Source organism: Tachypleus tridentatus, chromosome 4 (genome assembly GCF_004210375.1).
Source record: "Tachypleus tridentatus isolate NWPU-2018 chromosome 4, ASM421037v1, whole genome shotgun sequence".
In the NCBI taxonomy this organism is placed as follows: Eukaryota; Metazoa; Arthropoda; class Merostomata; order Xiphosura; family Limulidae; genus Tachypleus; species Tachypleus tridentatus.
In genome coordinates, this window is record NC_134828.1 from 101,730,746 (window position 1) to 101,754,014 (window position 23,269).

General features: G+C 31.1%; 1 protein-coding gene across 2 annotated transcripts in view; it reads left to right on the forward strand.

The window, feature by feature from the left end:
• Positions 1–2,858: 2,858 nt before the first annotated feature.
• Positions 2,859–23,269, forward strand: part of LOC143249785 (high mobility group protein 20A-like) — a 43,300-nt gene continuing 22,889 nt past the window's right edge. Inside the window, exons 1-3 of one of the 2 annotated variants that reach the window (XM_076500205.1) lie at positions 2,859–2,992; positions 15,159–15,250; positions 21,352–21,437. In XM_076500205.1, coding sequence (XP_076356320.1) covers positions 21,370–21,437 — 68 coding nt within the window. In that variant the 5' untranslated portion in view covers positions 2,859–2,992; positions 15,159–15,250; positions 21,352–21,369. The remainder of the gene's footprint in view (positions 2,993–15,158; positions 15,251–21,351; positions 21,438–23,269) is intronic. The other variant, XM_076500206.1, reaches the window with a different exon arrangement.

A 23,269-nucleotide genomic window follows, 5' to 3' on the forward strand; every position in this document is an offset into this window, starting at 1 on the left:
AATTATTGTTGTTGGTTTTAGGCATGTATGTTTTGGTGAATTTTTAAGCTATATTTTTATTTGCTTGAAATGTTTAGTATAAATTCCTTAATACTTGAGAGTTTTTTAATGAAATAGTATTAATTACACTTAATGAATGACATGCAAAGTACAGATATTCATGTTTTGTTTTGTTTTTATTTCTAGCTAAACGCAAAGCTACATAATGGGGTATCTGTGCTCTGCCCATCATCGGTATCGAAACCCGGGTTTCTATATTATTCGTGAAAAAAATATTTAAATCGACTAGTATAAAGCAATTTTAATTTCACAACTCGACTTCTCCACTGAGATTCTTCAACAGGCGCCATTGTATAGAAAGTAAAATAAATCAAGTATAAGAAAGAGACAATATACAGAAGGGAACCTTTGTTCCAGAAATGATCGGATAGGATGTTGACCTCAACCTAGAGATCTTAAGTTAGCGGGAATGAAGAGTGAATTATCGAGTGATTGAAGTATAAGAAGTCAATCGCGTGGGCTTATGGTGTTGACGTCTGACAATCCGTAGACGTTAGATATGTTTATTTGCTGGTAAGTTATATAATGGACTATCTGTGCTGTGCTCTCAGACTTAACACAAAGCCACTGAGGGGGAGGGAGCATCAGATATGTATTTGAGAAGCTATACTATATGTAAAAGGTATAGTCTTGAAAATCAGTTGAGGCAGTAACATCCAAAAGATATTGAAGATGCGATATCTCGTCTTTCACATAACCTCCTAGTTTTTCTGTTAATTTTGTGTTGTCCTGCGCGATCTAAACTTTACTGTTTGTCTGTAAATAGGAACATTCACAGGAAAGAATAATAAATGGTAATGTTTATTCTGCTTGCAGAGGTAACAGTTTTCTTTGGATTTGGACGGCTAACATAAATATGCCTCATATAGCTTTCCACAAAATTCAACAATTTTTTTTTTTTTATTTCCAGAACTTTCTTAATCCTTTCACAGATGGACTAGAGTAGATACAATTTCAACAAGTATCTCCCAGTTTTATACATAGTTCACAAAATATCTTCAGGAGAAAAATAAAAGGCATTATTCATGTTTGACATTAAATGTTTGATAAATTCACTCTGATCCGTACTTTATGAATTTTAGTATAACTGGTAGTAACAGCTTCACTGCAGAATATATCAAGTAGCCACCATTCTAGCCTTCGATCGCCTTTGTTTTCAAATGGCGAGGTAAAATAACTATTGGATACAGTTAAAACCCTTATTTTATAAAGTATTATTTTCTACACACGTAGTCCAGGAAGTTGTTGAGATTACTTTGTCCAAGTTGCTTTGTTTCTTTGTTGTTTATGGTAAATAATATCTATTTTACCAAGAGGATACTGCAGTGTCATACAGCATCTGGATTGAAGGGGTGAGTGACTATAATATCTTTTGCTGGCCGACTCAACACTATCTGTATCTAACAACGTACTTATGCTTTGAGAGAACAAAATCTATGATGTGATACTATGGACGATACAAACAAATTTGGTTTACCTGTAGCATTCAGGCACATTTTGTTTCTAATTGCTCTTACGGTTTTTCTAATAAAGACAAACTTTAAGATAATCATGTTTAATTCGATAAACGCCTATTCCAAGAGAAAGAAAACTGTAGTTGATCACAGTACATTCAAAGCTATTGTTTTTTCGTATGCACAAATATATTCACTGTGTTTTATTTTCGTTTGTATCATAACAAAGATCGTGTTTGTTTTCTCAATTTATCCAGTCTCATTATTTTCTACTCACTATGAAAGTTTCATCAAGTTACCAAATACGGATTATTCTTCTTATCTTCTGAACGAATCGTCTGTTATTATCAGGCCTAATTATATATTTGTCAAGAAATCCTTTCCATTTGAAAATACCACGCGTTATAATGTGACGGTCAATCCCACTATTTGTTGGTAAAAGAGTAGTCCAAGAGTTGGCGGTGGGTGGTGATGACTAGCTGCCTTCCCTCTAGCCTTACACTGCTAAATTAGAGATGGCTAGCACAGATAGCCCTCGAGTAGTTTTGCGCGAAATTCAAAAACAAAACAAACACAGAAAAAATTAAAAGATTTTTAACTTCTTCAGAAAGTTCAACACTTAAACGTTACTAACCTTTTTTAGTATTTTTCTGAAGAACATGGATCTTTCCATTACACTACGTAAATTACATAAGGTATGGAAAAAACATATTAACCGAACTACAAAGGTTCACAGGATTACCTTCGGAAAACCTAGAAATATTACCTAGTTCATGGAACAATACCAGAAATATTACATAGTTCGTGAAAATTGTAATTAATTTCTACTAGAGAGCCGACTTATTATGGATGTTTTATAGAATATTTCTAGTTCAGAGCTGAAAACAATTAACCGGGGGAAGTCGAACCGCTGATTTTAGCGTTTAAATCCGTAAACATACCGCTGTACTAGCGGGAGGCAAATTTGGCATGAAGGTTTGTTTGGCTCATTCAGAGATACATACAAAATTGCGATTTCACATTTTGTGTTTTGCATTTTTTACGGATTTGTTTTTTTACAATTACGTGTAAGTATGTGTGTGTTTTCTTATAGCAAAGCCATATCGGGTTACATATAAGGGAAGCAACTTTTCTTGTCTCAAGATAACCTTTCATTAATCATGAATTTACAGAACTTGCGTCCAGGAGATGGGTATTTCAGTTCATTATAAATAAAATCAAATTAATAAAAAGCTAACAACTTGCAGTCATATGTAGGTAATAATCTAGAAAATATTTTACTGTAACAACTACATGCGAGTGTTTTGTTTTTGCAACTATAATTTTAAATTAACAAACACGAATTAACGATGACATAATAAATTTAAGTTAATGTCGGCCGGTTTTTAAGCAATTTTGGTTGTTTTTGTAGTAGTGGCGCTGTAATTTGTGGCTCTTGGTTTTCAATATCTTTGTGAGAAGAGATATGGTAAAAATAGGTAAGGACAAAATTTAAACTTGTTAATAAAAGGTAGAAATTTCAAGATGTATGAAAGTGGAAAATTCTGTGATTTTATGTGAATCTTAAGTATCGACGTGATACTATTGTGGTGAAATAACAGCATTAAATATAACACAATTAAAACAGTGACGTTCATGTTTTACTTGTTTGCTATAAAGTTCAAGTTATAACAACGTAAATATAATTTAAGCTTTAATTGTAATTTGTATATATGTTTTAAAAATAATGTCTTTGTTAACTTTTCTAAACAATAGAACTGTAGTATAGGCTTATTGTTATGCGTTTATTAGTATTATTACTAAAAATATTATCTACAACTGTTCATATACCATTACTAATTAACATGAAGAATAACTAAAACGTGATACAAATACAAGTAGTACTGTTTAATAAAGTGCAAGTTATAACAACGTAAATATAATTTAAGCTTTAATTGTAATTTGTATATATGTTATAAAAATAATATCTTTGTTAACTTTTCTAAACAATAGAACTGTAGTATAGGCTTATTGTTATGCGTTTATTAGTATTATTACTAAAAATATTATCTACAACTGTTCATATACCATTACTAGTTAACATGAAGAATAACTAAAAAGTGATACAAATACAAGTAGTACTGTTTAATATTTAATAACAGTATTACTGTTTAACAAACAGTAAAATGTAATTTAGAGCAGCATATAAGTTGAACAGGAGCAAGTACAAGCTCTTAGGTACTCATGTTGTATTTAATAACAGGACATTTCCTTATTCCCTGAACCTTTGTGACTGGCAATGTTGCCTGGCTTTTGAAATAAAGATTACTTAACAGTGTCAAAATAAGACCAAAATAAAAATAGTTTGATGGTGACAAATTCTTTTATCACTTGCAGAATTTGAATACAAAGAAAAAAGTAATAAATTGTACATAAACAAAAATATTTAATTAATAACTACAGAAATTGCACGTTTATATTCCAGAAATAGTAGCTGGCAGCCTTTCATAAGGTGGTCAGTTTCAGTGAGTGAACAGGACATTCTGACTGATACACTTGGTATCAAAATACAAGTGTCTGAAATCTAGTAATATATAAAATTGAGTATTTGTTGTCATATTGAGTAGCTTGAGATATTGTCAAAGAGTAATCATGAAGAAATTGACCAGTCTAGTAAATAGAATGAATAATGATTAAACATTTTTTTATTTTTAAAATATTTTGTACTATGACTAATTATAGTCAGTAGAATCCAACTTCTCATCTAAGAGTAATTAAATAGTGATTATAGCCAAAATTGGCCAATGCAAAGTGCCAGTGATTAATAATTTTTACCGGTATGTGGTAGAAACAAAGTATTTCAGAAATAGAACTCAAGGTTATTTAACCCATTTACTTCTGATTCCTCTGGTAGTTGCTTGCAAGTGTTCTGAATATAATGTATGATTTACAAAAATTCCAAGTGTGTTTACAGCAACTGCAGTCAAAAGGTGAATAATAATCTAAGGTGTGCTTTTTTATGATTGAAATACCTGTAAAAGCAAACAGAAACTATGTTACTTGAATATATATATAGATTTAATTTTTGTTCTCAAGTTACACATAATTAGAAAGCTTATGTACTACAGTTAACAAAGAAACTTAAAACAGCAGGAGTTGGGAAGGTTTTTGATATGTTCAGAAATATACATATATATACAAATTTGACAATATTCTCAAAGAATACAGTTCTATCTAAGTGTGTTTGCTGATAGTTATTATAACATATTCATGTATGTTGTGACATTACATGCAGTACTTCTGTTGTAAGAACATATAATAAAGTGAGGAACAATAAATAACCAGTTTTTTTTGGAGGGGAGTGAGAGAAAACCATGCATGAGTTAGTTTTTGCAAAACATATAAATGAATGAAATGATGGAGGGCAGGTTAGAACATTTGATGAAGAAAATTCAAAACTAAGTTGAATATAGTAAAATATGTCTGATCATGATCAACACAGATAGGTATTTCTTTCAGGAAATGCAGTGATTTTGAAAAAAGCCTTTACATCTCAATTAAAACTAATTTATATTATTTATAGATTGAACTAAAGGATAAAGTTTCAAATGGTAGTGGTTTAAATCATATTGGGCAGACATAGAAATTTGAAACTTAGAATAATAGAATGTAAAATGCAGTTGATAAAACTACAAATGTCTAGGCTGGACATGTGAAGTCTTCACATGTCATTACTTGAGATAATTTAACTTAGACAAACAAGCAAATTTCCAAACTGAACTAAATATAAGAAAGTCATGAAAAATTCTTTTAAAAATGGTAAATTTGTATAGAACTTCAGGTTCAAGTGTCAAGTATGTTAATATCTGGAATTCTGTTCCATCAGAATATGCTAATTGCACATGTACAGTTATACTAGTAAATAAATGAACCTTATGTGCCCTTCTTGGCCTCTGGAAAATGATGGACCATATTGTTCACTGAAACATGGTGAATGTATCTTTTTTAATCTTATAAAGTTGTTGGCCACATGAAATGTTTATATCATGATTTTTTTTATTTTTAATAATCTAGTTTACCTAAACTCCATTTATATCCACCTTTTACTTTCTTCCATCCAGCCACTTTTCAATTCACTGAATCAACTTGTCCACCACACCTAAAGAAAGCATTTTTATAAATAAGCACCTCTATATAGCACCTTGCCAGATCCTTTTAAAATTCCAGATACACCAAAACCAGATGTTTAACAAATCTACATAAGTGGTAGCCTCTTCAAAAAGAGTGTCAAAAGATTGGTTAGACAAGATTTTTTTTTTATTGAAACCATATCTACTATCCAACAAAATTTTAAACTTTTAAAGATTATCTTGCAAAGAAATATTTTATCAGACTATCATACTTTTTTCATCACTGATATAACACTAATAGTAATAGGTCTATAATTAATGCAATAATTTTTATAACCTCCCTTGAAAAGGGGAGTAACATTAACTTCCAGTTTTCTATTACTTGCCCATCATTTGAAGACTTGGATAAAATAGCAGGGAGTGACTTGCATGTCCAATCCATAATCTGCTAAAACCTTGGAGAAATATTCTATAACCAAGGAGCTTTATTATTCTTTATACTTAGGATCACTAAAACTTGGTTGGATTTGAAGAACAGTGGTAGTTGGAATTGTAAGTTTGTTAATAGGGATAGAGTTTTTGGTGTAGTCACAAAATGGATGAACTGCACCCTGTTAGGACTAAAGATGTTAAATGTGTGTTACATTCAAGGAATTTGAAAGGTAGAAAGTACTTGTGATTAACAGTTGTTACTTGATCAGACAGATGTTATCAGTAAGTAACTGTATAATTAGATCATGGTTTTTAATAATATGAATATTGATGCACTTTGCAATAATTATAGAATATAATTTTAGACAGTGATTGGGTTTGAATAGAGTACAATATTGAGGTATAGCATCTTTTTGGCTCAGTAGCAGGGATCTTCAGTTTAACTGGAATGTTAAAGGCATAGTGGTGGTGTATATGCTATTTATCATTATTATTTAATCAATAAAAGTCATTATGTTATGAATCAGGTTAATTTATTGAATTTTTATAATTTCAGTCAATTTTCAGTTGTTTTATTTCCTAATTTCCTTAACTTTCTGTATTCCTCTAATCTCCCATTATTACAGTGAACTGTAACAGTGGTACCAGTATTTGTATTGTGATGTTTTGTTTTCACCTAATTCATTCTGGCTTACCACGTTCATACAATATATAGATTTATTGATGTGTGTAGTTCTCCAAGTACACTCCCAACTGTATACCTCATTGACTAAACTTAAAATAGAATTGGCAAGAAATTCGTGAAGCAGAAGATATAGTATAATGATGCAAAATGCAATGATATATGTGACAAAAAACATATTTAATGAATTTTTTAAAATACAATACATTTCATCTTCAGTAAAGTGCTACAATAATTACAAATAATTTGAATTATATTTAGAAACTTGTATGCTATAGTAAACATTTGTAAGAGCAACGCTGTGATCAAAATGGAAGGGGTACTATAAAAAAAAAACAAAAAAACTTGTATATAGATCCACATCAAATAAATGAGTAAATTTCTGTACAGATAAAGAGAAATTATTGAAATAAGCTTAATAAAAGTTATTGAGCTGGGTAGGTTTTCTTTGATAAGTAAACTCTAATCAGAACCTCAAATCTGTGCAGCTCGTACCTAAAATTTTAATGTCCATTGATGAAATTTTGTGTCCAGCAATAATGTGTCTGTGTGTGCTTTAGTTCTGCAAGAATCTCCCATGTGTTCATGGATAAATACAAATAATTAGTGTTTGACTTTGCCATTGTAGGTAGGTTTTTAGTAAATGATCCATAAATGAGATGGGATTGGAATGTGTCTGCAAGTGGAAAAAAAATGTTTTATGCCATATGTTGATTTAAAGATGATTCTCAGTTAAAATTGTTTTAACTCTTTCACATTATCTGCGTAGATGTATTTGCTTATTTATTTAACAGAGGTCTATATCCAAGTTTGTTTACTGATTTTTATAATACCTCATGTCTTTTGTGTCAACATTGGCCTTACAGATATTTATCGTAGTACATAAGTTTCTATTTAATGTTAAGGTTATTATGTGTAATCACAGTTTTGATTTTATTCAGGAATTTGCAGACAATGTAACATGCATTATTGAACTTTCAATAAATATATTGTTTGTCATCACCTCTCTGATTGTATTGTTCATCATTAGAACTGGCAGATACAGTACTAGGATGATACAGTCACACATTGAAACAGTCAATTCTTAAATTACCAGTGGTGTAACTGACAGTTAACACTTTTTTTCTCAATTTTATTATGTACTTTTCTTATTGGTCCACGATTTTGTTGGTTACAAGATTCCAAATAAAAAAAAATATACTGCTGGCCAAAATCTTAAGGCCAGTAAACATAAAGAAAAAATATTCATTTTGCATTGTTAGACTCAACCACGTATTTAAATCGATCTTCAAAAGATGGAAATAAGAAAAGGGAAAATAAAAATAAAAAACTTTTTAGCATTTAATAGGGAAGATGTGAACACTATGAAATTAGCCTAAATACTAGCTGGTCAAAAGTTTAAGACCATATCATAAAGAAGCCCTAAACAAGGTAGGAAGTGCCCAACAAGAGGTCTCAGTAGTGAGTTGCATGGCCGTCATTGTGAATAACTTCAAACATTTGCTTTGCATGATAGATATAAGCGTTTGCAGAAAGCTGGCTAGAATGTTATTCCAAGTAGTGAAAATGGCTTCATGAAGATTATGCATTATGCACTGTTTCGAATTGACATCATACACCCTTGCCATACACCCCAAAACATATTCAGTGGAGTTCAGTTCGGGCGAACACACTGGATGATTCAAAAGAATCATGCTACTCGCCATGAAAAAAGTCCTTTGTTCTGCGGGCATTGTGGATTGCAGCATTGTCTTGCTGAAAGATCCAGTCTTTTCCATACAACCGAGGGCCTTCAGTCAATAAGGATGCTCTCACCAACATGCCAATGTAGCCAGCTGCTGTTTGATGCCCCTGTATAACCTGAAGCTCCATTGTTCCATGAAAGGAGAAAGCACCCCAGATCATGATGGAACCTCCACCACTATGTCGTGTGGAAAATGTCTCCGGTGGGATATCCTTATTATGCCAGTAACGTTGGAAGCCATCTGGAACATTCTGGTTAATTGTTTTCTCATCAGAGGACAAAACCTTCATCCACTTTTCTATGTCCCATGTTTGGTGCTTCTCAGCAAAGTTTAACTGAACTGTTTCATGGTGTGGAAGGAGGCGTGGCCTTTGAAGATGTTTTCAGTTTTTAAAGCCTTCTTAGTGTTTTTTGAGCTGCATTCTGCTTCCATAAGGGCCTTAATCTGATTTGACGATTGGCTGGTGTCCTGCCGGACAACCCATCGATTCCTCCTGCTCAACGCTGGTGAAATTTTCTTGGGCTGACCACTTGAAATCTTCATTCTGTATCCCTCAGGGTCTTTTAATGAATTTGCAACAGCAGTTTTACTACACCCAATCTCACCAGGGATGGCATGTTGAGAGAGACCTTGCTTTTGCAGCTCAACAGTTCTGCTGTGTTCAAACTCTGTCAACTTTTTAGCCTTTGCCATGTTTTTACCCAATGTAACACAGGAGATGTTAGTGAGAGATGTTGACAATGCTAATGCTTGAACACAGATGACTAAATTTCGTTAGGTGTTTACCGATTAACGCTTCGTTTCAGTATGGTCTTAAACTTTTGACTAATTTAAGCTGATTTCATAGTGTTCACATTTTTCCTATTAAATGCTAAAAACGTTTTTATTTTTATTTTCCCTTTTCTTATTTTCATCTTTCAAAGCTTTACTGAAATAAGTGGTTGAGTTTAACAACACAAAATGTATATTTTTTCTTTATGTTCATTGGCCTTAAGATTTTGGCCAGCAGTGTATATTTAATCCCACTGGTAAATGCTGCTATTCTTGAGTTATTTCACGTGGAAAAATCATATGCAACAGTTTACTTGGTAGAAAGTCTACCCCAATTATTAGGACACATTCACAATACCACAATACATACAGATAGATAGAAAGAAATAAATGAGCACACACACACACTGGAAGTGAGCAGTATAAAAACAAAAATCAGAATTAAAGTTTAAAGCTGTGTTACCTCAATTGTGCTATAGAATAGATTGTTGCTGGAAACTGTTTTTGTTTTATTTTTTCAGGTTTTGGAAAATTTAGTTTGCTTTTGAGAGATTTAATAGCTATGCATTGGGTTTTAAGTTATACAAAGATTCATTCTTGGGAATCCAATAAAAAAATTACTATCTTTTTCTCTTTCTTCTAGAAATATTGTACCTGCATAATATTGTGCAGAATGGTGCTGTATGTGTATCCTATTTGATGTGGAAGGAAGCTGAAAATGGTGTTAATACTAATGTATTCTTATAGATGAGTTAAAACAGTAAAATTTTACAGCAAAATATTGTTTCATATATGAAATAAATTGAATTGATTATGCTCTCAAAATTGGTTTTCTGTAACTCTAAACAGTGGCATTCATAAACCAAACCAACATTCCTTGTATTTCCATCTTTCTACCCCAACAGCTATTGTTGTGGGGCAAACATCTTATTTATACAAAGGTTCAAAAGACCTATACTACTAACAGAGTGCTAATCTGTTAGATATCCTATCAGTATAGAAAATAACTATATTAATGTTGCATTTTTACTCTTTGTGAATTATAAAAGTCATTTAATGAAAGTGTAATACTAAGGACAGGAGATAACAAAAACATGCATTCAAAATTACAAAAAAACTGTTCATTTTGACAGTCAGTAGTTGCCTAGTTGATGAATAGTTATGGTATTTCTTTCTGGTTTTGTGAATATAGGAACAAAATTTTTTCCCAGGAAATAAAGAAAAATTATTTGGTTATAGCTGCTCAGTTTGCTCAGTATATCTTCCCCAGATATTAGGACACATTGCAGTACTGCAGTAAATATCTATAGATAGATCTATACAAATGCACACACACACGAGTGAAAGCAAATAAGAATAATACATGTCACTCACATTATATCTGCCACATCTTTTATCATCAAGCTTTTCAACCAGTACATTACAGCATTAATGAGAGAACAGACATGGACAAAATTTCATTCTTTCAGAATATTGTGTTACATTTGTATATTTTGTAGAATTTATGTATGTATGCATATACTGGAAATTATACACGCATATGATTCTTGTTATACTAGCTTTCAATATCTATGTTTTTATGTGTCTGTGGTTTAATTTCAGTACATTAAGTTCCTGGGAGAAACAATATTTCTATTTGCATTTGCATGACTATCACAAGATGTTTGTCCATAATTAAGACTTGTTTATTAATGCACATAAATATTAGTGTTAAAATTAAAGTTATATTTTAAAACAATATTTTAATTGATGTGGTGTACGTGTCCTCATGTTACCATATACAATAACATAAAACTGATCTTTAGTCACTCTGTCTTGGCTGTGTTTTATTGGACTAGTGCTTTGTAATATATTGTCACATTTCAGTTGTTGTACATTATATGTATATAGGTTATTAAGATTTGGAAATAAGTTATTGAAATGTAGAACAGTAAATAAAGAAGTAAAGCAAACAATTATCTTTTCCATCTACGATTTTTAGCCTCTGTTTCTAAGCCTTTTAAAATTTTGCATGTGCAGGATATGAAACAAAATATTTTTTTAGGTTTCAAATGTGCAGTTGAATAACCAAAAAATAATAAATTATGATATCAGTAGCATGAAATTCCACTATAATTTATCAAGTTTGATAACTAAGTTGTATGTGGGTCTGAAAAAATATGAAGCAGGCAAAAGACACAACCAATCTCCTTGGTATCTTGATTTAAAAGAATGTGGTAGCCATTTGACAGATTAAAATGGCTGATAAAATGATGAGTTGAAGATTCTGAGCTGTCAGGTGGTTATTCACATGACATATATTGAAGTTATTGTATATAAAAGTCTGTTTCCAAAAAATGGAAAGAGGTGAACAGGACCATTCTGATTAATTCAGTACATAACCTATATCTCACCAAAATAAAAATATATGAGGTTCTTATTTTATATTCTACCTTCTCAATATTGGTAATTTGAGTACATAATTTGTATGAAACTATGGACTTATTATTTTGACCTTGAAGATATCTAATTTTAACTAGTGTTGCATTTAACATACCACATGACTGACAAAAATCAATGTTTATATATGTTATTTTAATATTTACTTTTAAATTAGTAAATTAAATCATATTTAATATTAAAGTTTGAATTATAATCTACAATTTGATTCCATACTTATTGACACAAATTCATAAAATAATAGTTGAATAAAACTTTAAATGCAAGTCAACAAATGCGATGACACAACCTTTAATTCATGACACATCATGAAAGGATTAACCTAAGTCTATATTCAGCTTTTTTTAATTTATTTTTTTAGAATTTTCTGCCTGTCCCAAAGAATAATTCTTCTTTTATTAAAAACCTGTCATCCCTTGAGAATATGGTATTTATTTCTCAATTTTCAAGCATTTCCCTTAGCTTTTGTACAGCCCTTAGTTGATACCTTGTATGGTGCAATTTCAAGTGGTTTGATCATTTACTAATGAAACAGCTTTGACAACATGTGCAATGAAAGTTTAAATATAAGTGAATGTAGCAATAATCAGCCTGTCTACTATTAACATTGTAAATATACAGGTTTAAAAGTTTTCTTTACAGTTCAGTTTTTTTCATTGTGAACTATGTTGTAGAAATTTCATTTAATAAAAGAACATCAGATAGCTTGAGATAAGGTAAATAAGCTTACATAATATAAGGGTGGATTGAATGATTCCAAAGAAAAGTTTAAGGAAAGTTTAACACTAACAAATTTATAATGTTGAAGAAAGTTTTGTTATTGTCAGTTATTTGTAGCTGAATAAAACAAATATATGTATATATAAAGTATATGACTGGAGACTGTTTAAGGATATTTCTTTGTAAAGACTAAAGATTAGTTTTTATAGTATTGGATACAGAAACATGATTGCATGTGCACCACATATATGCAAGTTCTGTAATGTTAGCTATGTACAAATGTAGAGTTAATGTAATAAAAATAATTAATATTATTACAATGTACAGTGTTATGAGATCTAAACTATTTAGTCTCAATACTTGTGCTTTTGAGTCGTCATTCTAGAGTGAAAAAGCATAATTTATTTTTATTTCTTTTATGGTGGTTATGAGGTCAGTGAAACTTAGACTCTGTATAGTAAGGGTAGAGAAAATTACAGACAAGATAAAGTCTTACTGAAAACAAACATTTAAAGTGTATTTGGGAGATGTTAGAGAATGCACAAATGATATTTGAGATTTTTGGGATAAAGAATAATTTTTAATCATTACATGAAATGTTCCTAAGATAATTCTATGTTAGCTTTTCCATTTATGGATAAAGGTAGATATATTTTAGGGAATAACATAAAAAAAATATTTGAAATTAAACTATGCACAAATTTCAGAATGTTTAATTTTAAAGTCAGTATCAATAAGACAGGACTTTTTCAAAATAAGGGACATTATCAGCTATTCAGAAACTTTTACTTACCTTTCCATAACAAAGAGTTACTTTATGCTGCTGCCATGGAGATTTTTGTGTATGCCTCACGTCTTCAATCAGCTCATATCTTTACATATATTAAAATATATTGCATTTGTCTATGATGTAATCATCAGACTATTACCTTGCACACACACAAGGGTAACATCTTTAACTCTCCTACTACTGAGTTACTACAGTTCTTTTTCCCCCATCATTCCACTCTTCACCTTGCATGATTAGAATGCCAGTGAACAATTTCTCAACTGCACTTTGCTGTGATTGCTTCCCTTGAAATTTGGACATTTTCTCCACATCTCCCACTTGTTCACTAGCATTTTGCTTCCTTCAGTTTGTCCATGATGGTCAAACATTTGATTCACAGCTTTTCCCTTCAAGTCCTTAATGGCCCTTTATGTTTTCCGCTGGGTTCAATGTGGCTTTTGTTTGGAAGATAACTTCCTATTGCATTCCTTTCACTGTTGTAAACTCTCTTATTCTTTTGGAGTAATCTTTCTTGAGATAGCTGGTTTGGCATTTCCAATTCATTCTTGATACCCTAACCTGCATCTGTTTCAGTTGAAAATCTTAATGTTTTTCTCAAGCAGATTTGGCCTACTTCATTATATCTCTGAGACATACAGCTTCTCATGCCAAGGCTGTCATATTTCATTAATTTCTTGTATGAAAAGATTTATCTCTTTCAAATACTTTCCCTTTTCTTTGAGTTCTTTTGTGCCTTTTGAATGGATTTGTAGATGTACCCTTCAGTGAATTCTGGCTAATATGTGCAATTGTATCAAAAGATCCAGTCATCTTTTCATAACTCACTTTTCTTGTTATTTATTTGATCATATTGACACTGAAGATTCCTTTATCTCCCATCTCATCAAGACTTGCACCTGTACAGAGGGCTTATAACACGTATGCAAGTTTTAATGCTTGTGATGAGTGCATTGCAAGTGTAGTTTTCTGCACAATGACAACAAACCTGTCAAATAATGACTCTGTTCAAGTATGGTGTAGTTCTGGACACCTGATCCATTTTTAAGGTCTGGTTTTTTTAGTCTAGCAGTTTTATCATGAAATGGACAAGATATTGTGAGATCAACCATGCGTTGCTTTGAGCAAAATATAAACAAACTATATGAAAGTTAGTTCCAGTAATGTTTTCAGGAAACCTGACCAAGAAACTGTTGGAAAACATGAGATAAATTTCAATATAGTATGTAGTTCCAACAGTGAACAGAATTTAAGAATTAAAGAAACTAAGAACAAAGTTGAAGAATGATGGCAGAATGCTCGTGAAAATAGTAGGTTTCTGACACAGTGATTGAGATAATTGAAAAATACCATGAAACAGCAGTGTTATTTTAAGGTACATACATTGTTCATTGTCTGAAAAATTTAAGTGAGACTTGCAAAGTTAAAAACAATTTTACCCAGATTATCTGGGAAGTTTTCGAATGAAACTTCAAATGCTATAAGTAATGTAAGTAACATATATCATTTACGTATTTTGTTTGAAACTCTATGAATGTGTTGAAGATAAACATTTGTATGTTTAGACTTCAAATTAATTTCAAAGCTTAAAAATTAGTAGTTGATTAAAGTCAGGTTCAAAACCTTTCGAACATGAAATATGGAAAAAACAAGGAACCATTTAGTATTTTAAGGCTATCTTTGCACATACATCCTCGGCAGAAGTAAGAATGTAAATCCATCATTTATTTAAGAAGTTAATTTCCCCATGTTGAGGTCTTGTAAAGTGACAACCTACTGTAATTGCTTCCAACAGCAACATATTTCATAAACTGATCACCCTATTATGAAAAAGGAAAATCAACAAAAAATAAAACTTGAAGCACAAAATTTTTTGTTTTATAAATTTCTTTTCTTTGTAAATATTTTTAATCTAGAACTGCAAAAATTAAGAATGATTTTTTTTTCAATTTTTGACAGGATATTACCATCGGAGAGATCAAATATGCAGAATCCTGAAGCACTTCCAGAGGTTTCCCCAATTCATGACAGTATAAAAGAAAACACAATAGGTATGTTATAGGTTTCAGACATTTTCACCAGTTATTCTTCTCTTCTAATACAGTTTTTAATTTTATGAAAATATAAGCCTGTAAAACTCAAGCACCTTCTGAAAATGGATCAGTCTTCAAAGTTTGCCCCTGATGAAAAAAGTCCATCTTTTGGAAGCACTTAAGTTATAGAGATATGTACTCTTGTTTTAATTTAATTTTTTGAACCTACATTTTTTTTTATTTCACAGTGGTGTTTTGTAAAACATTTTGTTATTAAAAGCTAAGCAAATGATAACACAGAACTAAAAGAACACAGAAAACTGAGATAAACAGAAAGCATAAAAATAGGATGCCAACAACAATCTAATAATTTGATGTTGCCTTTTCATGCAGTAGAATAATATATCAAAGTAATAAGTTCAAAACTAAGTCATAAAGATGACAGAATCCGTTTATCCTGTTGATTTTACTTTTCATCTGCCAAAACAAATAACCAGAATATCAAAACCAAATTAAATTTAACTTTTCAGAGTTCTATACCTATCAAGTAGAGATTTTAAACTCAAAACTAATTAAGTATACTATGTCCTCATGTAAACTCTTCCATAGCAATTTGTCCAGAAAATGAATTTAAACAAATCTGCATCTGACAAATGGTGAAAATGTGCTTTTCTTTTTTAACTTGGAAAATATTATTATTGGGGTCCCATAAAAGTTTGTTGTAGGGTTTCTGTTGTTATTTTTGTTAATGACTTATAAGGATAAAATTCAGAAATGTGCTGTTGATGCTATTTTGTTTACACTGCTTCTCATAGCATGAAGTGCTTTGACACTCTTAGTATATGTACTAGTCTGTGAAAGATGACTCTTAATATTAAGACATTTAAAGTTATGCTCTTGTAGTAAAAATATTTGAAAAGAGCTAACAGTGTGAGAGAGGCATTTATTTTGTAGAAAAACATAAAGATTTATGTTTCGATGAAAACCTTATTTTCTCAAATGAGTGTTTAATTCTCATGACAAGAGACAACATGGTTTTTGATATTATTTCTAATAGTAAAATATTGCATCTGTGTATGTGACAGCTATAGGTCTAAAAGGGAAGAACCTAGAAACCTGATATATACACCCATATTAAGTGGACTTTGAACCTAGATATTATTACTTATCCACATGCATGCATGTGTGCATATTTTTAATGAAACAAGCTAGCAAAAAGAATAGAAGTGGTTCCTTATATAATAACTTCTAATATATAGAAAAGCCTCTGCCTTTTGGTAAAAATGAGTTCCAATAATGGCTTTTATGTCATTTTACATAGAAAGAAAAGTATATACATTATACTTTTATGCTAAAATGTATTTACAATACACACACTGACATAGTTATGTCAAAATTCACTATTATGTAATAATAAAATGGCCTGTATGTGTGATCACCATAGTTCAAGAGGAAAAAACCAAGAGACTGAAATGTTTCATGTGTATTAAAGGAGTTCTGATGGTGTACACCTGGATATTATTTTGTAGATAAAACATAAAGACGTTTGACCAACTTTTTGCCCCATAGCCCTGAAGCTCCATAACACTGTTTCCTGAAGGTCTGTAGAAAAGTAAATTTTTTCTAAGCGAATTAGAGAAATTCTCACATATTGAACGAATAATATATGAAGGTTTCCTGCCAGATACTGTTAAAAAAGAACAAAATGGTCAGAAAATCTGTCATAATTTGGAGGAAAAAAATGAACAAAATTCTATTGGGTGTGATGCCAAACATTTCTTCATTGATCAAACACAACATGAAGGGGGGCAAAGGCATCAGGACCTCCCAGGACACATGGAATGGACCCTCAAAATACTAGAAGGTTTAAATAAATGAAGTTTAGGATATGACATCAAACAAATTGGTAAAAGAACTTAAGTGCATGAAAAGACAATAGTGTTAAAAATTTTAATTTTCCTCAGATTCATTCAGGCTTCGGATTGTATGTGAACACTCAGAAAATATATAAAGTAAATAAAGTATATTTTACAAAATTTCAACGTGTAAATTTGCATTCTTTTTTTTTTTAATTCAAGAAATGGCATCAATAATGGTGTCAGGTCAAAGACATTGAAAATAAAAGTTGAAATTATATCTGTATTAGTTGAAAAATAAGTAAGAAATAGAATTTAAAAGTGAAAATTAATATTATTACTTTCTAAACTTTGAATTGAATAAAAGCTTAGACATAAAAAAAAACAAAAGTGTGAAAAATAAAAATACCTAAATAGGTTTGAAGTATGCACAGAGAGACAATTGACCAGTAAAATTTCAATCCAGTAACTTGAACAAAGCTGGGTATTTTGGGTAATGTAAAATAATTTTAAGTTTATGATTAACAGTGCAATTGTAACTTTATATAAAACCATGGTGAACTCTCATTGGGATTACTGAAAACAATGTAATATAATATGCCATTTGTTCAATTAAAAGTTTGCCTTTCTGCTTGTTATAAGTAGTGTAAAACATCAGAGATGATTTTCGAAAAGGGAGGATGTGACACGTGTGTACTGCAAATGGATATTGTTTTTTTTAGTTGATACCTTTACAATCAAAGTATACTGAAAACTATATGCATTTGAGTTTGTCTTAATATCTATATTATAATCAGTAATTTGCATTAAATTTTATACTAAAGAGAGTAGTATTAAATAAATGACAGAATGGGCAAGACCTAGGGATTAAATGTCATGATTCTCATACAAGTGATAATTGAGAATTTGTGTAGATAGTTCCCTTTAAAATTAAGAAATTAAACCTTATATTAAAATTTGATCTGTTGACTGTGTTTTTATGCCAAGTTGATTTTTATATATTGATAATAAACTTGTTTAAATTTTTAATATAACTCTCTAAAACACTGTGATTCACAACTTAACCTATCAGGTGTTAGAGGGTTAAACATTTTCAGTCTAGATGTACACTTGTCCTTAGATAAAATTATTTTTTGGTTAGTTTTATAAAATTGAGGGATGGTTTCACTGGTGATGGAATTTGTACAGTTAGTTTTTTTTTAACATTCTGATAGCTACTTGTATAAATGGAGAAATGCTATGAAGTTTTTAATATTAGCATTTATTTTTGAATTTGTCATTTGATGATGAAGATTGTTCTTGATGAGCCAAATGTCTTGCTAACACCATATTTTTTTAAGTGAAGTTCTTTCTTTTACCCTGAAACCTGTTTTACAGATCTAATCACATTATGACCCAAACCTATCCTACGTAATATTTCATGTAAAACAGGTGGACTTAAATATTGAGAGTTTTTTTCTTGTGAGATACTTGGATGCTATCCATTACTATGCAACTCACAGTTTTGAATGTCCTTGAAGCAATATAGAAAATACATGAACTTATCCAGAATTCTTCACTCATTTACCTTCTACATGACTTACTCCTCATGCACAAGGAGAACTTGTAGAATCTCTTCTGTAATTCTGGTTCTCTTGTTGACAGTTGTGCTGTTAACTTTGGTCATTGTGAAGTGTGTAATCAATGCTAACTAACAAGGTTCTTTATACCTTACAGTGATTTTTGTTCCATCCACACTAGTAAATTAGTTTGTGAAACTAATCTTCCATGTCTGTTGTGATCTATCCAAACTCCTTAAAAGTTAAACTAAGGTTAAATCTCATAAAATTTCCCAGGTGGCAATGGCTTGGTCTTGTTACCCATTATAAAACATCTTAAAGACTATCATTGATGAATCCAAATACATTTCTGTAATTCTGTTTACAACCTATTGTTGTCTACTCAGCTTTGCCACTTGCAGTTACTCTCCAAACTAATGGAATCCGTTTATAACATCTCAATGCTCCTGTTAGCAATTACAAAAGTGTACAAGATTGAACAGTCATTCAATTGAAAATAGTAAAACAGTTGGTCTGTCCGTCTTTAAGAGATTCTGTGTTTATATTAATTCTTCCATAAGATTACTTGATTCCTACTCTATTTCCTGGTACTTCATAAGAAGCTAATGCTGCCTGTAAGTAATCACAAAATGCAATCTGGTGGATCATGATGCCTTATCAATTACCTATTTCATCTCTGCATGGACATTTTTTTGCATAGTAATAGATATGTATAAGATAGTCACCCGTTTTCAATAGATGTATCATAGCCCTAATCAGGATGGAGACCATATACATATTATTTTTCTAATTTGTTTGGTGTTCCCATTACACTATCTTTGATGTTTTGAATTCCAACCTCATGGCAACTTGGACCTTTATTTGGTTATTTCTGTGTTACCATTTATTTGATAGTGGAGAGGACTAATATACCAAGAATTTGTTTATTTACAGCTTTTTACCAGTTTGTTCCTCTAAAAACATTCTTCAATGGGTACAGGACATATTATTCGTCATACCTGTGTGTGCCATCACCTGTGTTTCCATCATTTAGCTCCACATGTAAACACAAGACCACCCTAACCAATCCTCTTTTTCTTGTACAAACTAAAGAGCATCAGGGAAAAAAAGGTGCCCAACTGATGAGATTGTTTTCCTACAAAATGCCCTTGAGTCCAGTCTATATTAAGCTCATCTGCTCCACTTATTCTCCTTTTAATTCAGTTTTTCAAACATTTCTTATTCTGAACTCTACTACAACATTGCTCAACCACATCTTTGTTACAATCTAGACAATTACCTCCCTTGTTGTAACCTGATTCCAACCTTTGCTCTAGGTTTCATACGTTATTTTTGCATGTGATTTTTCCAACCCACATTGGTAAATTACATGATGCCAACTGTTTGTACATGTATTAGGAGAGATTTAGAAGGAATGAAAACAATATAGTGTTATCACATTTATTGGAAACAATCTTGTATCACATCTGGTGCAGATTTTCACTTCATGACAATGGAAGTTATAATCTCCAGTCACCCTGTTGCTAAGTATACCCACAATACTTTGATTGGTCATTTTATCTGATATGCAGGAACTGTATTTTTATCTTTGGTATTGTATGTTTCATTTTTTACATTGTGATTTAAAAATGTAATGATACTTTATCAATGTAAAATAATAGATATGATGACATTTTAATAATGTATTCCAAATATTTACACCATAACCTAGTTGAGTCACTTTGTCAGTTGCTGCATGAGTATTCCTTACAATATTCCAACCTCTTAGATTTTGTTGTTGTTTCTTACTTGTAGTTTCTAATACCTCCATGTACTGTTGTTAGGGGCTGTTTTATGTCCATTTTTCAAACATGAAGAAGTACTGGCTATCAGTGCTTCAGAGGCAAATCATTATGATGCAAATTTTATATTTTGGGGTTGAAATCAATTTCAAACAGGTACTTATTTTCCATCCATCTTCTCGTGGTTTTCCATCCCAACTGCAAGAAAGAAATGTGATTTATGTTAGGAAAGCAGAACTTGTATAAATTCTGCTGATGCATGTGCAATATGCTTCAAGGAAATTGAAAAGTAAAGAATTCTGGGAAAGTTCACACTTATTCAGCAATGTATTAAAGACATAAACATTAAGCCACATGCTTATTGACAGTATAAAAGTAACTTCACAAGGGATATCTATCATAGGTAAGTACCTATTTGAGGCTCATTTTAACTTTAGAACATAAAATTTAATTGTTGTACCCCACTAAAATTTCTTGTTCACTTCTAACATTTGGAAAAACTGAAAATATTTAAGTCTCTAACTCAAACTATATAGCAAATTACTCCTACTATAGATAAAGCTTCTAGATTTTACCCACAGGCAAGCTGCAACATAGAGGAATAGAATAAAATCAACAATATTGTTTAGGTAAACAAAAAATAAAAGACATGCATAGAAATATCAAATGTATAATACTTATATTGCAATAAAATTTATCTCAAGTGTCAGAAATTTTTAACAGTTTTTGCACTAAGACCACAGCTTAGTCTCTTTGGAAGCTATTATTATTAAAAAAAAAAAAACTGATCAAATCATTGTGTGTTTCCTAAGTAAATTGTTTTTAGAGAGTAAATAAAAGACAGCTCAATAACATGAATTAAAGGTGTACATTTTCAGTCCTGCAGTAGTATGATAAACAATAAAAAAATTTACCTTACTTAGTAGTGCCATCTGGTATTCATGGAACACCACCACAACCATTACCTCAGACATCCGAACCACAAATGCATTATGGAATACAATCACATGTAAGTATCAGAATTTTAAATCATTGGAACTTTGTAAATTTACAGCTCTTTTGTAGTATAGTAAACAACAATATGTCTTGTAGAGTATGTAAACTTGTAAGTTTTCTATTAAGTATCATTATTCTGGCTACGTACATCATTAAATAGGTTTATGATATTTGTGAGTTGTGAGGTTAAAACTATAATAGGTACAATATGAAGTCAAAATTGTAGCATAACACACAGTTTTGTAAGAAGTATGTTATTTTCTACATTTGTATTCAACTAAATGTTTTCATTAGAATATTAATCATTTTTTCAAAAATCTTTTAAACTAATATACTAAAATATAGTTTTCAGTAAATTCATAAATCCATACTTTTGAGTTATGCATTTAAAAAATTGTAGGAAAACATTGGGAGTCTCAGAAGGTTACTTACCTTGCAAATATTAAAATATTAAAATGAGAAAGTATTTTACTTGGCTGTAGTTTGATTTTAGATTTTCTTCAGTATTCTAGACTAACTCAAGTGTTTTTCCCAAAGTTATTACTCACACAAAGTACATGAGTAAAGGAAATCATCAATCAGCAAGCTTTGGTAATAACTTGTAAATGAACTGAAACTTCCCTATTGCCTTCATACACTACATTTTCATGAAACCAACTGTATATATGTGTGTGTATATACGTAGGTTAAGATTGTAGCCTATAATCAAACTCTGTACAATATTTTACCTCCATTTACAAAAAAGCTTTCTCAGTTAGTATTGCCCTCTATTGGCACAAAATGTTTGCTGACTACTAACCTTGTAACTTCCACTTCTTTTATTGCATATCAAAATGCAAATAATTATACAGCCAACCCTCCATCAATAGGAGTAACAAACTACCTCTGTCGTAACTAATACTCTTTCTGTTCGTGTACTTTTTAATAACTTTTCAATTGGCAATCTTACTGTGCACAAACATTTGTTTATGGTTGTGATTTAGTTATCTTATCCACGTTTTTACTTTTGTTTATTTTTGTAATTCCCTTATTGTTTTTTGTTTTTGCCAGAGTACTTTTTTACTATATCTGCTATTATCTCTGTGTTATCCTCCCTTCACTTTTTGTTTCAGTTTATTCATATCTCTTGTCAAGTATTTTCTGTTGACCATAGTAGTCTTTCTCTACTTTTTTGGCACCAATCACATTCCTCTCCTCTTTGACCCTTATTTTTCAGATATGGCTGCTCTGCTATTGGGTTCTTCTGTGTTGAAATACTGTTTTATGTTTTGTTTATTCTCCTCTTCATTGGATAAATTGTGCATAGCATCTTTCTTCTTTTTATCTCTTTTTTTTTTTTTCTACATCAAAAAGTACTTGGGGGTTTTCCCAATTCTCTGGAATCCAGAATTGGTTCAAAGTGTCCGTATGACTCCCTTTCCCTCCTCTTGATTTATTTTCCCCCTCAGTGGGATCATGTTTCTTGCCAGAATGAGTTGGAGTTGGTTGGGAATTTTTCAAAGGTGCCATTGAAGAGGAGATCTTTCTCATTAAGGATCTATTCTCATCTTTTTTGTTGTTTCTAAAGTGACAGGAGATTGGAGACTGATTTTCTATTTATTGTCTTTGAACTGTATCCTCATAACTCTTGAGTTCACTATAGAATCGTAATTCCCTCTTTTTCAGATTTTTCACTCCTGATTTGTAGATGTAGTAGTTTCATATGTCTTCATATCTATATTTTGTATTAAGGATGTGTATTGCAATTTTGGGGTTTTCTGTTTGACCTTGCCTTGCTGCTCTGTGTGTTCCCTCAAAGAGTCTGAACATTTGGTCAACTTCTTCATTCCCAGGGCCTTTGTTTAC